General features: G+C 38.1%; 1 protein-coding gene and 1 pseudogene across 2 annotated transcripts in view; one reads left to right on the top strand and one right to left on the bottom strand.

Moving 5' to 3' along the window:
* The window catches only part of GRHL2 (grainyhead like transcription factor 2), a 184,672-nt gene that overhangs the window by 65,169 nt on the left and 101,951 nt on the right, over positions 1 to 17,552 (top strand). For both annotated transcript variants that reach the window (XM_003903037.5, XM_009213448.4), the window contains exons 4-5: positions 3,528 to 3,921; positions 17,096 to 17,151. In XM_003903037.5, the coding sequence (XP_003903086.1) occupies positions 3,528 to 3,921; positions 17,096 to 17,151 (450 nt within the window). The remainder of the gene's footprint in view (positions 1 to 3,527; positions 3,922 to 17,095; positions 17,152 to 17,552) is intronic.
* On the bottom strand, positions 7,026 to 7,553 carry LOC116276432 (annotated as a pseudogene).

Here is a 17,552-nt window from a genome sequence, read left to right on the forward strand (position 1 = left end):
TACTATCTCACAATAATTCTTAGTTTTAGTTACCCATTTTTTAGATGTCTTTGTGAAGTTCTCTGGTATTAGCTTCAAAATCTAAAACTGTTGAACAGAGGCATAGTTACACATTTTAGGGTGGTGCCGAAGCTGTTATTTTCTGGTGGTATGATAATATTCAACTAGATTTATGCAATTCCATAGCTTGCTTATTTGTTTGTTTATTAGGACACCAAAGCCAAAAAATACTTGGACTTGTATTCTTTCTTTAGAATTCATAAGTTTTGCGTGAATTAAATAATTAAGAAACTTGGCCCCAAATGGACTCTAACTATAGAGAAGTTGGTTAACTTTGAATATTTTGGCAAAGCCAATGAGACTGTGTGTGTGCAAAACCTAGAGTGGAAACTGAATAACAACTTTGTAGCCAATAAATGTAGACCAACTTATGTACTCCTCACCTGTAGGGGCTTATCCCCAAGTGTTAATGGTTATTTCTTCACTAAAGGCTCTGGGCTGACATGAGTTCGGGAAATCCTGGGTTTTGGTTAAACAGGTGAAGGAACGCTGGTACCTTTACTGGGTTCATGATGTTTGCAACCCACTCAGGGTGGTCTCATTATGGCAATTTTGTTTGTTTTTTATTATTGATTTCACCATGGACTCTTTTTTGTGTGTGTATGTGAGGAATCTCTATTAACATTCCATGCAATGTGTAAACAATGAGGTTTAGGTTTAGGACACGGTAATGTAAATGGGTGGTCTGGGTTTTGGCACCCTCCAACTACTTGGATTCAGATGAAACATAAATTCTAAATTTTCACTATTTCTTATGTACAGGTTCACGCTATTGATTTGATCACGAAACCAGGTCATTACTTAAGGCCAGAAAGTGTGTAGACTTGTGATTTTACTCCTTAGGAAATTATTTTCTAGACTTATTTCTTCCTACAAATAAAGTTTTAGGTATCTTAAATATTTTTCTATTTGCTGTGTTCATGTGGAGAAATTCTTTTTGCAAGTTTCACTTCGAAGTTTCATCTGAAAAATCAAAGCTGAAAATATCAAGTCCTGCTTCACAGTTAGGCAAGCTCAAAGGCTAATGGGCTTCCTTCTTTATACACAGGAGCCAGGATAGCCCAGTTCTTGGAAGAAATTTTTTTTTTTTTTTTTTTTTTGAGACGGAGTTTCGCTCTTGTTGTCCAGGATGGAGTACAATGGCATGATCTCAGCTCACCGCAACCTTCGCCTCCTGGGTTCAAGCGATTCTCCTGCCTCAGCCTCCTGAGTAGCTGGTATTACATGCATGCGCCACCATGCTTGGCTAATTTTGTATTTTTAGTAGAGATGGGGTTTCTTTATGTTGGTCAGGCTAGTCTTGAACTCCTGACTTCAGGTGATCCTCCTGCCTTGGCTTCCCAAAGTGCTGGGATTACAGGTATGAGCCACAACACCCAGCCCCAGAAGAGCCAATTTTAAGAAAATATTCCTCGCAATGAGAGATGCCAGAAAGTCCCAGAAAGCACATGCTGGATAAAAAACAGAAATAAACAAACAACCCAGGCATCAGAGAGGGGGCAAAAGATATATTTTCTCGCCATATTACTCAGAAGAATCCATAAATTAGTGAGAGGTGGCCCCAAAATTACACTGACCAGAGGGACTTGGCTAATAAAATCATTTTGCTGTCAACAATAATTTTCTATTCATGAGTTCTTATTTGTTTCTGCTCTCTCCTAGACTTCTTTAGTATAGATGAAAGTACTTTATTCTAGTCTGGCAAGAATTAATTTTCTACATCCTTTCCTTTATCTCTGTACCACCCAGGAGGTCTGAGATCTGAGAGATTTTATTTTACATAAGCCAAGCTACACCACTTCCTAAAGCCCCCAAAGGAATTCAGTGCTAAGGACGTCAATGAGCTCATGTTCTTTCTCAGTTTGGTGAAAATATTTGAATGATAAATTCTCATTATCTTATTTCTCCTTTAAGGTGCCCACAGAATGGTAAAAATATCCTCCCCACTCCTCAATCCTTCAAATTACCATGTTTGTCCTCCTCCTGCTTTTTTCTTTTTGTATTTTAAAACTAACTTTTTGGTAAAATTTTCAAACATATACAGAAGTACAGAGAATAGTGTAATAAAGCCCCCGAATACCCATCCCATTCTCCAGTTCAACAATGACACATTTTTGCCACTGCTTAATATCTGCTTAATATTGACCTTTTCTCTCTTTCCTTTCCTTTCTTTTTTTCAAATTGCAATAGTATTTAAAATAAATCCCTGTCATATCATCATATTAGTTATCCTCTAACTACTTCTGTATGTCTAAAAAATAAAAATGAACATTTTATTACATAAGCTCAAAATCATTATCACCCCTAACTAAAATTAACAATACTTTTTTTTTTTTTTTTAGACGGATTCTCACTCTGTCCCTCCCCCACCTCAGCCTCCTGAGTAGCTGAGACTACAGGTTCAAGCCACTGTGCCTAGCTAATTTTGTATTTTTAGTAGAGACAGGGTTTCACCATTTTGGCCAGGCTGGTCTTGAACTTCTGACCTCGGGTGATTCGCCTGCCTTGGGCTCCCAAAGTGCTGGGATTACAGGCGTGACCCACTGCGCCCGACAACAATACTTCCTAATATCACCCAATTCCCAGTCCATATTCAATTGCCTCAAAATTCCCATTGCCTGACAAATGCCTTTTTGGTTTGTTCAGGTCAGGATCCAAACAAGAGCTACTCGTCATACTTGATTTTTATGACTTTTAAATCTCTGTTAATCTAGAACGCTTCTCCCACCCTTCCTCCTTTTTTCATGCCTTTGACTTATTGACAAATTTAGGTCAGTAGGATGTGCTGCATTCTGGTTTGTCTGATTGCTTCTTTTTGATGTTGTTTAAGTCATTCTTTGTGTTCCTGTATTTCCTAAGACTGAAAGTTAGATATGAAGGCTTGATTAGACCTAGAGTCAGGTTTTTTTTTTTTTTTTTTGAGACAGAGTTTCATTCTTGTTGTCCAGGCTGGAGTGCAATGGCATGATCTCGGCTCACCACAACCTCCACCTCCAGGTTCAAGTGATTCTCCTGCCTCGGCCTCCCAAGTAGCTGGAATTACAGGCATGCACCACCACTTCCAGCTAATTTTTTGTATTTTTTAAGTAGAGACGGGGTTTCACCACGTTGGCCAGGCTGGTCTTGAACTCTTGGCCTCAGGTGATCCACCCGCCTCGGCCTCCCAAAGTGCTGGGATTACAGGCGTGAGGCACCGCTACAGGCCTCATTTTGTTTTTGTTTGTTTTTTTACAGTGAGACTGAGTATTTCAGGTTGCATGATACCAGAGGGCGCATGGCTTACTCGTGATCCTACTTTTAGTGAAGCAAGGATCCCATTGCGTTTCGTTGTGAAGTTTGCCAGCTCCCCGTCCCTTAATGACATTAGCATTCAATGATTATTGCCTGCATTGGTTATTTTATTAGGAATTGCCGAATGGTGATTTTTCTAATTCTATTATGTTGCGGGGGCGGGTTTGAACACACAGAAACTGCCTTGGCCCCAGTGAAGCCCAGAGTAATTTGAGTGGAGGAGAAAACCGAGTGCAAGTCCTAAAGACTGTTCCAGTGAACCTTTCCCTAAATCAAGATCACCTGGAGAATTCCAAGCGGGAACAGTACAGCATCAGCTTCCCTGAGAGCTCTGCCATCATCCCGGTGTCGGGAATCACAGTGGTGAAAGCTGAAGATTTCACACCAGTTTTCATGGCCCCACCTGTGCACTATCCCCGGGGAGATGGGGAAGAGCAACGAGTGGTTATCTTTGAACAGACTCAGTATGACGTGCCCTCGCTGGCCACCCATAGCGCCTATCTCAAGGACGACCAGCGCAGCACCCCGGACAGCACGTACAGCGAGAGCTTCAAGGACGCAGCCACAGAGGTGAGTCCCAGGCTCCATCGATGGCCGGAACTCAAACCCAGAGCCCCTAGCTAATTTTTTTGCTATTTCCTTTCAAAGTGTGATAAATGCATTAAACAGTAAGTTTTAGTTTCAATTAGTTTTTTAAAAGGTGTGTTTGTTGGTAGTCTGGCATTCTTTCTAAACAGGTGTTAATAAACCTATCTATGTGTTTGTGTGTGGAGGAATATTTCTATTTTTCTTGGTTCTTAGATGATGGATTTCTTTGTTTTCATTTTAGTCTTAAGATTAAATATTTGTGAGGAATTAAGAGAAGTTTATTTGGAAACTTCTGCTTTGTAAAGTTTTCACCTTGATCTTTTCCAGTTTATAACCTTCCAAATGGTAGGTAGCTAAAGGTAGGACTTGTCCATTCCTTTTTAAAATACAGCATAATTTTGGCCGGATGCGGTGGCTCATGCCTGTAATCCCGGCACTTTGGGAGGCTGAAGCAGGTAGATCGAGGCCAGGAGTTCAAGACCAGCCTGGCCAACATGGTGAAATCCTGTCTCTACTAAAAATACAAAAAAAAAAAAAAAAATTAACCAGATATGGTGGCAGGTGCCTGTAATCCCAAATACTTGGGAGGCTGAGGCAGGAGAATCACTCGAACCCGGGAGGCGGAGGTTGCAGTTAGCCGAGATCATGCCACTGCACTCCAGCCTGGGTGACAAGAGCGAAACTCCATCTCAAAACAAAGCAAAACAAGCCAATAAAGTTTTAAAAAACCTTGTCTGATGGAATACTCAAGAAGGAGAATTTGCATTATCAATAATTAAGTGTGTGTATGTGTGCGTTCTTTCTACCTTACAAATAGAGAATATGGATTCTTAGGAGCTCATAGGACTAACTTAGCTTGTTTGTTTTAAATTCAGAAGTTCTAAGTGCACAGTTGAGAATTTTGGTAATTGTATACAGTTTTGAAACCAACGTGAGAATCTAGGTATAGAAAGTTCCCTTGCCCTGAAAATTTCCTTGAACCTCTTTGCACTTGAAGCCTTGCCTGCTCGCCTTGCATTTGGAGAGCATGGATCCGCCTACTGTCACTGTAGTTTTGCCTTAGCTAAAATTTCATGTAAATGAAGTGATAGAGGATATTGTCTTCTATGTTGCCTTTTTTTTTGCTTAGCATATTTTTGAGATTCATTTATGTTGTTGCTTGTTTTTTGTTTGTTTTTGAGATGAAGTCTCACTGTGTCGCCCAGGCTGGAGTGCAGTGGCAAGATCTTGGCTCACTGCAACCCTGCCTCCCTGGTTCAAGCGATTCTCCTGCCTCAGCCTCCCGAGTTGCTGGGATTACAGGCATGTGCCACCATGCCTGGCTAAATTTTGTGTGTGTGTGTGTGTGTGTGTGTGTTTAGTAGAGACAAGGTTTCACCATGTTACCAGGCTGGTCTTGAACTCCTGACCTCAGGTGATCCACCTGCTTCTGCCTCCCGAAGTGCTGGGATGGAGGTGAGCCACTGTGCCCAGCCTTGTTGCTTGTTTTAATAGTTGTTTTTTAAAATTGCTGAGTAGTAGTTCATAGTGAGTGTATATCACTATAGCTAGTCACTAGTTGATGGACATATAGTTGCTTCCAGTTTTTGGCTATTATGAAAAATGCTGCTATAGACATTCCTGTTTATATTTTAAAGTGGACATATGCTTTCATTTCTCTCGAGTAAATACCTAGAGCTGGAATTGCTAGGCCTTGTGGCTCATGTATAGTTAACTTTATAAGGTACTATCCCTGTTTTCCACACACTTGCCAAAACTTGGTAACTTTTAAACTTTAGATCTTTTAGTGGATATGTGATAGTGTCTCATTGTGCTTTGAATTTGCATTTTTTTAAAATGTAGTGATGTTGAACATTATTTCATGTACTTATTTGGCCCTTCCTATAACTTCCTTTGTGAAGTGTCTGTTCAAATTATTTGTCCAATTTTTAAATTGAGTTTTCTTCCTTTTATTAAGTTGTAAGAGTTCTTTATATAATGTGAATATAGGCCCTTCGTTAGTCACATATTTTGCAGTTCACTAGCCTTTTTGTTTTCTTAACTATATCTTTCCATGAGTGACAGTATTTAATCTGATTAAGTCTACTTTATTAATGTTGTCTTTTATAGTTTATACATTTGTTATATCATTTAAGAAATCTTTCCCTAATCCAATGTCACACACTTTTTTTGTTTTTCTGTTTTTCTGTAGATGTTTATTAGTTTTATGTCTTTCATGTAGGTTTCTGATTCATTTTGAAGTAATTTTTTTTTCCTTTTTAAATGATTTTATTTTATGTGCAAATAATGAACAGATGTTGTACCTATAAATTCTACTTTCCAAATACAGGAGCTTTTTAAAAGAAAACCACATAATAACTTTAAAAAGGCACTAGGATTCCTCTGCTTCTAGATCATTACTGGGCTAGAAAAATAAAGTTTGTTCTATCAGAAATCACAAGTTAGAACTGAGCATTCTCCAAAGTGGAAATTCTAGAGTATAGTGTCATTCCAGCAAAGATTATTCAGTTCTCATCCCCAACATCCACAACTACCTATCAGAAGGGTTAAACCAGGTCAAAACAGTCCAGCATAATTAGGTTTAATCAAACAATGTCATTATGCTCTTCTAAGATGCAATAAACCAAATAGGAAATACTAAAATCAAAATAACATTTGACACTGTCATACAAATTGTTAGTTCCTTGTTGTATCCCCCTTCTGTAACATTAATAAAGGGAATATTTTACTGCAAAGAATGTTTTATTTTATACATCACTAGCCATGAATTTTTGCCATTAGTTATTATACAAATGCTGCCTAGTGCCATTATCCAAATGGCATAACCATTTTACATCCACAATTCACTTCTATAGTTATAAGTAGAATTTTCATGATTTACATAAGTACATCTATCAGTAAAAATTTAACACTGAGATGCAATCTAACATCCGTAATATCTGATGTTTTGTAGATGGAAATGTAGGAAAGATATGTTTTAATCACTTTTCATTTAAGTGACTTTATGTAAAAAATAATAATTTAGCAGTTCCAAGTCTCCAAAGGGCATTTTCAAATGTACATAAAAGAAATGGTTACAGAGATTTCTAAGAGGCATCTTCCACGTCCACATCCTCTTGTAACTGTTATACAATTTTCTCTCCCACTGCTTCCCTTTGCCTGCAAGGGGAGCTCGGATAAGATGGATGTTTTGCTTAACTTCTTTGACAGCCTGAACTTCGTAGCTCTTTATTTTTCTTCAATCTGTTCATTATAAATTTAGCCTGGCGTTTCTGTTTGATTTCTTCAACTCTTTTCATTGCATCAATAGTTTTATTCCATAGTTCTCACTGGTATTTGATAGGTTCATTTTCACGTTTTTCAAATTCAAATGAATTATACACTGTAAGCTCTTTACCAGCTGCTTTCTGGAATGCTTTGGTTCACCTAACTTTGTGAGGATTGCACTTCTTTTTAAAGTTTTTATGGCATTTAGATTTGCAAAATCTGAACACCTTGCAATTATTGTGGATGAACATCATCCCATGGCCAGGGTAGATGGGTCCCGAACAAAAATAACACTTCTTAATATGCACCAACCAAACACCAAGCTTGAGAGGTGATGTGATTTTCATATATGGTGTGAGGTAAGGATTGAGACCCTTTTGTCCATACTGATATCCAGCCATACTGGTTTCATTCCAGCACGGTTTGTTAAAAAGATGATCTTGTATTCATTGAATTGCCTTGGGATCTTGGTAAAACAGCAATTTATGATATAATTGTTGGTACCTTTTCCAAATTTTGACCTAGAATATGTAATGTGTATTTTTATTAGTTCAGATCAGCTTCTTCACTGTTTAGAAGCACTGCCTCTGCATTCAAGATGAGGGTCATTGGTTCCCTATTTTCCAGCCCACCTGAGCCAATAAAAGACAATGGCAGAAGGAGAGAATGTGTGGTTTTCCAATTTCCTAAAAAGGAGCAAGTGTAGTGGCAGCATGATAATATCTTTAACCTGCTGCCTATTTAATTTCCACTGGGGAAAAATGCAGCTACCTGAGCTTGAGATTTTATCTTTAAGTAATAATATTTAAAAATAATGAACATTTGATGGGTACTCACTATGTGCTGGGCGTCATCCCAAGTGATATATAAGCCTCACAAAAGCCCTTTGTGGTAGGTACTCTTATTGTCATCTCTATATTCTAAATGAGGAAACTGAGGATCAGAGAGCATAAGTATGCTCATGGTCATTTAGCAGTAAGTGGGAGAGATAGGACTCAACCTAAGCTATCTGGTTTCAGGACCTAAATCCTTAACCATATGACTACACACTCAGAGAAGACTGGGGCCTTCTAATTCTCAATAGTTCCATTGCTTAAGACAGTGATTCACCAAACTCTTTTAAAAAATATCTGACTGTCCTTGGTCCATCTCAGATTTTTTTTTTTTTTTAATCTTTCAGGTAAGCAAAGAGTACAAAAGGTTGGTGAGCAGGGACTAGCTCTCTGCAAAGTTGCCGAGAGCAACTCTTCTATACTAGGTCATAGAAGTTGCACTAGCAGCCCTGCCACTCCTGGCACCAGTCATTTCTGAGTGCCTGCTATATTCTGTGGAATAAGGGAGTGACAAAAGTGACATATGATAAATTTCTTGTCCTTAAGAGGCTGTCGTATTTCTTGGGCTCTGGTAGCTTTATAATCAAACTTTCAATGCCCTTGAAATTTAAAAAATGGTCTTAAAATTACCTTTCTTAGCTTCCTGTATCATACTGCTTAAAATAGTTAATAAACTTTCTTTCTTTGTTTTTTTTTAAACTGAGTGAAGGATCTTGTAGAGTCTTTGGTATTGTTGATTATTTGATTTGCTCTCAAGTAGTCAGGGGTGCTTCTGTAGAAAAGCAAATAACTGAAATTATCACTCCACGATCCCATGTGAGGTACATGCTTTTTCACCAAAAGATTGCCACTGATGTATTTTCTCACACAGTGTAGAAATATTCCATTAGTCACAGAATAGTGTATGGACGTGGTCCAATGTCAACGGAATCATCATGCTATTTGGGGATGTGTTATCAGTTATGTTTGTATTGTAGATAAAGAGTCTTGTGAAAGGAAGCTATTGTATTTTGGGCTTTATTTTGAAGTAGATGAGAAAGTAAAGAAACATACCAGAAACTAAGTATAAAGACTATTCCCACTGATTTTGGTTGAGCTGCTTTCCTTGTCTTGGAAATCAGTGTTTACATGGCATATTGTATTTCAGCCTGATGTAAATTAAATTGAATGACCTACTATGATCGTTAGCTATTTCATTGCCAACTGGTTATAAGATTAAGTGATTTCAGAGTACTTTCACCAAGAAAATTTCATTAAGGAAAATTTGTCTAAACTCGTTTATTCTAGGCAAACTATTAAAATATCTAGAGCCCTTGTTGAATAATCAAATTTATTTTGCCATTTGATCCCAATTCTTCTGTGTGCATGTGCATGTGCATGTGTAGTGTAGCAGGGAAGGGAGTAGTTTGTTTTAACTCAGGCTGGGATTTTTGAAAAGACAGTGGTAGCATTAAAAGTGCTTTAGCCTGGGAGTGGTGGCTCATGCCTATAATCCCAGCACTTTGGGAGGCAGAGGCAGGAGGATCATTTGAGCCCATGAATTAAAGACTAGCCTGGGCAACATAGTGAGACCCTGTCTCTACAAAACTATGAAATAAATTAGCCAGATGTTGTGGCATGCACCTGTAGTCTGAGCTGCTTGGGAGGCTGAGATGGAAGGATTGCTTTAGTCCAGGAAGTTCAGGCTGCAGCGAGCTATGATCATGCCACTGCACTCCAGCTTGGGTGACAGAGCAAGGCCCTGTCTCAGAAAAAAAAAAAAAAAAAAGGTACTTTAATGGATGAATTTTAGCTAATTTGATCTATCTTTTATTCTACATCCTCTTTGTAATAACTTTTGGCAAGTACGTGTTGATTTATACTGGGTATTAGGCACCGTGGTGATGTGGAAGCTTAGGGCAAAAGGCATGCCTAGTTTCTGCTAGAAGCTTACAATCTGTCTGTATGTGTGAAGGCAAATAATGCTAGATGCCATTTACTGAGTTCTACTCTGTGTCAGGGACCAAGGCTTACTCATTTTACATCTAATCCTTACTACTATCCTGCAAAGAAGGTGCATTATTTTTCCCATTTTACAAATGAAGAGACAGAGGTTCAGAGAGGTTAAGAAACAAACCGAAGATCATGCCATTAATAAGCAAAGAGTATAGTTGATAAATGTACAATGGAGTGGTAATTAAGACCAAAAATGTTTTAAGAAACATTTAAAAATTAAAAGATGGAAAGATTTTTATCAAAAATCATATAGATATGTAATCGTAATAAGAAATCAAAATGGAAGGAAGAATTTGTTTATTCTGTACTACAGTTTTCTATAAGTTAGTTAACAATAGTTTCTGGTTTACGAACAAAGGAACACCAAGATCTCAGTGATTTAATACAATAAAATGTTATTTCTTGCTAATAAAAATACTGATGCATGTCTGTACAGCTCTCTTCCAATTAGTGACTCAGGAATCCAGGGGCCCTGTATCTTGTGACATTATCATCTCTATGTGTGGTTTCTAGTATCTCCCCAGCAGAGGAAGGGAGGCTGTGGAGATGGCATACTGACTAGTAAAGTCATACTTTACTGACTTTAGTCATATTGACTAGCTGACCTGAAAGCGGCGCAACTGCACCATCTCACATTTCATTGGCTAGAACTAGCCACATGATCAACCTAACTGCAAGAGTGCCAAGAAGTTTAATTCTCCCATTAGTCCTCCCATGTGCTCAAGAATTGAGAATTATTTATGAGTGAATATCAGACAGCTCTACTGTGTCTGATGTTCATAATTCAACTCCAGGCACATTATTTGTAGAATTAACATAGTTTGCAGAGCATCTTGAAATGAAAGCAAAGAATGACTATTTGTCATTATCTGGATAGATGTATGATCATTAGTCCATTGATTTTATATTCATCTAGTCTGAAACTGGAAGTGATCCTGGATCTAAACCCTATCCAACTTGATTGATTGACAACTGGTAGTCCATTATCCCCCACACATTTAAAGGATAAAATCTCAAAGATGTTGATTCATCTACTAAATTGGAACATGGCTTCACTTCTGATTAATGCACAGTTTTATTATGTTTATCTTAAACATATGATGCAGTGGCTATGATAACACCAAATTTCTATCATTTTGTTAATGTGTTTTAACATCAAGCAAAATTTTAGAAAATCTCTGGCATACACATTTTATACCTTAGGAGGATTTAAATCTCTCTATATGTAGTCGAAGTTGATAAGACTAGATCACGCATTTTTTAGATTAACAGGGCATTTACCCACCTCATGCATAGAACATCTATGAACATCCCAGTTCTGTTAAAGCTGTTATTTAACTTTGCAGCACCATTTGACACTGTTGATCACTCTTCCCTCTTGCAAATGCTCTTGGCTTCATGTCCACAGCTTCAGTTATCATCTGTGTCCAAAAGACCTTCCAATTTTATTCTCCAGCCTGGTCCTCTCTTCTGAACTAATAATCTTTATTATATCTAACTGCCCATTTGATTTTTTTACTTATCCCGTCTAACTTATGATCCTCCCCCATGTTCCCCTTGTGCTCTCCACCTTCCTAAGTGGCACTGCCATCCTTCTGGTTGCTCAAGCTCTTCCTTCAGTTCATCTAATCCATTATCAATTCTATCAATTTTACATTCTTAACATCTCTGAAATTCATCCATTTGTCTCCACTGTACTTCACCATACAGGCCCAAGCTGTCACTATCTCTGGCCTCTAATACTGCCATTTCAGCTTTTGTACACTGTACCTGTGATAGTCTTTTCAATATGGAAATCTGATCATTCCACCCCCTCACTTAGATCCCACTGCTCTTAGGATTAAAGATCTAAATTTTTTTTTTTGGAGATGGAGTCTTACTCTGTTGCCCAGGCTGTACTGGTGCTATCTCAGCTCACTGCAACCTCCGCCACCCGGGTTCAAGCGATTCTCCTACCTCACCCTATGGAGTAGCTGGGACTACAGGTGTGGCACCACCATGCCCAGCTAATTTTTATATTTTTCGTAGAGACAGGGTTTTGCCTTGTTGGCCAGGCTGTTCTTGAACTCCTGACCTCAAGTGATCTGCCCACCTCGGCCTCCCAAAGTGCTGAGATTACAGGCATAAGCCACTGAGCCCAGTTAAAGATCTAAGTCTTTAACGGGTTTACGAGGCACTGCGGAGTCTGTGTCTCCAATGCTTCTCCCATCTTTTCTCATACAACTTTCCTCCTTCTATCCTCTGCTCTAGGCTCCAATAGGTTCTGTGAGCCTCACATGCCCCCTTCTGACTCAGGACCTATGTGTATGTTGGTCCATGGGCTAGAACTGAGCTGTATAATACCATAGCCACTAGCCATGTGTGATTATTAAAATGAAATAAAATTAAGAATTCAGTCCATCAGTCCCACTATGTTTTACATGTACATGCAGCTAGAGGCTACCATACTGGACAGTGAAAATATAGAACACTTCCATTGTTGTACAAGACCCTATTGGACAATACTGCCCTAGAGTATTCTTTACTACCTTTCTATACCCTTCCTTCTGTGTAACTTCCTTAGGGAAGCCCTTTTTTTTTTCTGTCACTCCAATTCCTGCTGGAGTCAGTTTTCTTTGTATCTAAATCCACCACCCCGGAGACGACCACAAACACATCCGTAGTCAAAGTTACACTTATTTAGCCTGCCTCAGCAGGAGACCCTTAACAGCATCTCAGTCAGGGAGAGTTGAAAGCTCTTCATAATGTTTGGTCATGTGCTGGATGAGTCCAAGGAGGGATTACAGAAGTGACAACCAGCTCTGAATTGGATACTGTCAAGATGTAGGGACACCCAGCAACTGGATATCTCATGATCATTGTTCAGAAGGAGGGAGCATTATTCACCTTGTTATTGTGTTATTATCTTCTGGGGCTCTGTTGGAAGCACTGCTTACCTCCTGTCGACCTTATCCATGTTTCTCTGGAAGCATTGCACTCTGTTAGGAACATTAAGGTTGACTGCCAGTGGTGCCAATTTTCGCTTTCTCATAGCAGTGAGTGTGATGAGCTTATATAGAACTGTTGCTCTTCTTCAGAATGCCTGCACACAGAATGTAGTTTTTAAAAATAAACAATTGTTTGATTAGTGTTTTTTCCTACTTGACCAGAAGCTTCATGAGAGCAGAGACATATTCTCCTTTTGTTCACCACTGTATCTGTAGCACTGAGCACAGTGCCTGATATAAAGTAAATGTTCAGTAAATGTTTATTGAAAGAGTGAATGAATAAATGATGGGACCTAAAAAATTAGTGGCTAGTCAAAGACAAGAAATGGTTTAGCAATTTGTGATTTCCATACAGTTAAAGAAACATTGTCTTTTTGAGACATATTCTTACCAGATAGCTCGTTTCCACAACACAAGAGAAAGAACAGAATTCTAATATTTGAGATTTAAATATGTTTATGATTGCCTGATGTCCAAGGTCCTTTAAGAGTAATCTATCAAATATATATTATCATACCTTCTTTACTATCATTTTTCTGAGTTCAAATTTATAGATGCACTATATCAAGTCACAGTAAAATACTGTCTGACTGCCTTGGCTGTCTGACTGCCTTTTGGCATCCTACAAATTATATTAATAGGTCTCCAAACAACTGTGGAAACTTGATAACTGTATCCAGAACGACCTGAGCATTTTGGTTCTAATTCCTAATACTAATTCATTTATAGCCATATAACCCATCAATGTAATCAGGTCTCATCTAAAGGATGGTGATGTTTTCTAGGTACACTATCCATTTAATTCTTTTAAAATTATAAAGATAATGTAACAGAATTGAAGAAAAAATTTTCAGCTTAATGAAAAATAATATCTAGGCTTGTAACATGGTAACTACAGTAGTCACCACTCCTATAACATGGAACTAGGAAAAACGTTTATTTTTTTCTTTTTTTATTTTATTTTATTTTATTTTATTTTTATTATTATTATACTTTAAGTTCTAGGGTACATGTGCATAACGTGCAGGTTTGTTACATATGTATACTTCTGCCATGTTGGTGTGCTGCACCCATCAACTCGTCAGCACCCATCAACTCGTCATTTACATCAGGTATAACTCCCAGTGCAATCCTTCCCCCCTCCCCCCTCCCCATGATAGGCCCCGGTGTGTGATGTTCCCCTTCCCAAGTCCAAGTGATCTCATTGTTCAGTTCCCACCTATGAGTGAGAACATGTGGTGTTTGGTTTTCTGTTCTTGCGATAGTTTGCTGAGAATGATGATTTCCAGCTGCATCCATGTCCCTACAAAGGACACAAACTCATCCTTTTTTATGGCTGCATAGTATTCCATGGTGTATATGTATGTTTAGTTTTTCACAGTTCTTATCCTCATGCATTCATGCATTGAAGTGGGATTCTGTATTTCAGCCAGCACGTAGTTGAATCTTTCTGAGTCTGAAGATTTGTAGTATCACACCTTCTCGCGCAATCTGGGGAATTAGAACCACAGAATTTACAAGTCCAATATGCTTTAGGAGGCTAGCCTATCCTCAGACTGCAGAAATCTATGGCATGGATGGTAATCCACTCTTGCCATGTATACTAATGCTGATTCACCATGGTTTTTATGGGTTACTGCATATTCCTTCAAGCAAAGACTTTGGAAATGCATCTGTGTCTCCAAGTCACTCCTTTAAATATTTTTTTCATCATATTACCTTCCTACTCCAAAATTTTCTAAATCCTGACCATATTAAATGTAAATACATTTTCCTAAATCAGTCTGTCCAGTAGAACCTTCTGCAATGATGGAAAAATTTTTTAATACTATCCAACGTTAGTCACTAGCCAATGTGTGAATGTAGTACTTGAAATGTGGCTAGTTGACTGAGGAACCGAAAGTTTAAATGTATTTCAATCTAATCAACTTAAATTTAAATAGCACATGGAGCTAGGGGCTATCATATTGGGCACCAAGACCTAAATTTTCAAGTTCCTACTAAATAACCAAGCAAGGCCTGTGTCCTTGGTCTCATGTATGCACCACATTTGTACTCATCATTTTTGTCTTGACTCACGGTGGCTCTCTTTTGCTTGGGTTACTTTCTCTCAGTTCCTTCAGTTAATCCAGGCTATCTTTGGCTTCCAAGGGTCAGAGTGAAGCTCACCAGCTCTATGAAATCCCCCTATAATTTTGCTGATCTTCCTTTCCTGGCAATGCCCATTCTATGCTTTTCCAGTCAAGACACATGAATGAATGATGATTCAACATAGACTTTCATATGTAGTCATTTGCTGTATTTCAGTTTTTTTTTTTTTAACGTGAATGTATTCCATCCCCTCGACCAATTTTTATCTCTCTGAGGCCAGGACAGTGTCATATATAATTGTGTGTTTCTTCTGGCACCAAAGCAGATGGTGAAGCCCCAGAAAATTCCCATTGAATGCTTTGCTGATTACCTAATTGATTGCAAAAGAAACACAAATCTGTACCTTTGATTCTCTGTCGTGATTATTTAATCAGCCAACAAGTATTTGGGCAATGTTCATGGGATTCGTCTGGGTAAAGTTCGAAGGGAAGATCATCTTCTTGAATTCAAGGAGTAAGACTGGATAAGAAGAAGGATCATAAATATGTATGGAAACTATGATATAAGGTATGCTGAATTCCAGAGATGATGGTTAGGGGTTGTGAGGAAGTTTGGAAAATAGCTGTGATAACATTTCTCCTTTAGAAGGAAACCCTTGAAATGCTGGTCAAAGAATGTAAGTTTATTGCACAGAAATGAGAGACAAGAAGGTTATTTCTTAAGACGAGACACTTGAAAAATGGTCATAGTGAAAGAACAAGATATGTGGTCAGTGAAATGCTTTTTCATCCATATTCTACAATATTCACTTCAGATCAAGAATTAGGGCTTTTGGTCATCTACTTTTGAAAAGGTTCTAAAACGTAGCAAAGCACATCCTATATGCACTGTACATACAATTGAACATCTTGAGACCCAAGCTTCTTTGTGTGTAATACTAAACTTAGTTTCCCCAGAAAACCTACTCTTACAATATTGTGATAATGAAGATCCTTAGAGAAGGACACTGAATAGGGTCAAACTATTACTTTATAATAGTATTTATACATGTGCATAGTGCTCACTATGTACCAGGCTCTATTCTTAGTAACTTTATTTTTTTTTTTTTAAAGAAAATAAGGTCTTAATAGGCACTCCAGCCTATTGCTCAGGCTGGACTCAAGTGACGTGATGGTAGCTCACTGCAGCCTTGAACTCTTGGCCTTAAGCGATGCTCCCGCCTCAACTTTCTGGGTAGCTGGGACTACAGGCATGAGCCACCACATACAGCTAATTTTATTTTATTTTATTTTTTGTCAAGACAGGTCTTGCTTTATTGTCCAGGCTGGTCTGAAACTCCTGGCTTCAAGCAATTCTCCTGCCTTAGCCTCCCAAAGTGCAGGATTACAGGCATAAGTCACCATGCCCAGCTTATTCTTAGTACTTTTTAAAACTTATTTAATTCTTCTATTTATTACAAATAGAAATTTTATAGATGAAGAAAATATAGCATTTGACTCATTTTATATAGGTAGGAGGTAAAAGAGCTAGAACTTGACCCTATACAATCTTGCTCCAGAAACTATGTTCTTAACCATTCTACTGTATTGCTTTTTGCTGTGCTATATAATCTCTGTGTAATTCATGTTCTGTTAATTCAGAATCTGTGACATTTGGAATAAGTGTTGGAAACAATAGCAAATGGCAGAGATGTATTATGTATTTGAGGAAACAGCTTCCAGTATCTCAAACACTATAGGAACACCTGTGAACACGTGAATAACATACAAAGCACAAATGTATTTTCTGTTGAGTGTAGCTCTAAGTGAGGAAGTGATAGGTGAGTTCTATGACTACATTTGCTGTAGTTGAAAACATAATATCAAATATATAGCTTTCTTTTCTAGTGAGAGAATAAAATAGTTGGGATACATTTATTATTATTATCATTTTTGCATAATGACTTACCTACTTGTTTTAATTCCGATGACTCATATTTTGCAGAAATTTCGGAGTGCTTCAGTTGGGGCTGAGGAGTACATGTATGATCAGACATCAAGGTGAGTTACCAGGAGATGCATCCTTAGAAACTGATTAACTGATAACCTTTTAAGTATACCTTCAAGTTATACCTTTAAACCTTTTTTCTTTGTAAACTTTTACAGAACAGTGTGATTTCCTTTGCCTCAGTGCTTTTTTCTTTATACAAAGGACTTCTATATCATTATTTCCAGTATTGACCAATTTTCTGGGGCCTACACCCCTTTTCTTCCTTCTGTTGGTTAGACATTCCTTCTTAGGTGTTCCTCTGAACCTCATACTCATATGCTTCCAGCCCAACAAGTGTAATATGAAGCTCTATCTTTTTTTCTTCTTTCCCTCCTCTTCCACTTGTTTCACACCTAGTGTTCTGCTTTTATTTCCTATTGTGGCTAATGATGTAGCCATTTTCCAAGCCACC

This window comes from Papio anubis, chromosome 8 (genome assembly GCF_008728515.1).
Source record: "Papio anubis isolate 15944 chromosome 8, Panubis1.0, whole genome shotgun sequence".
NCBI classification, from domain to species: domain Eukaryota; kingdom Metazoa; phylum Chordata; class Mammalia; order Primates; family Cercopithecidae; genus Papio; species Papio anubis.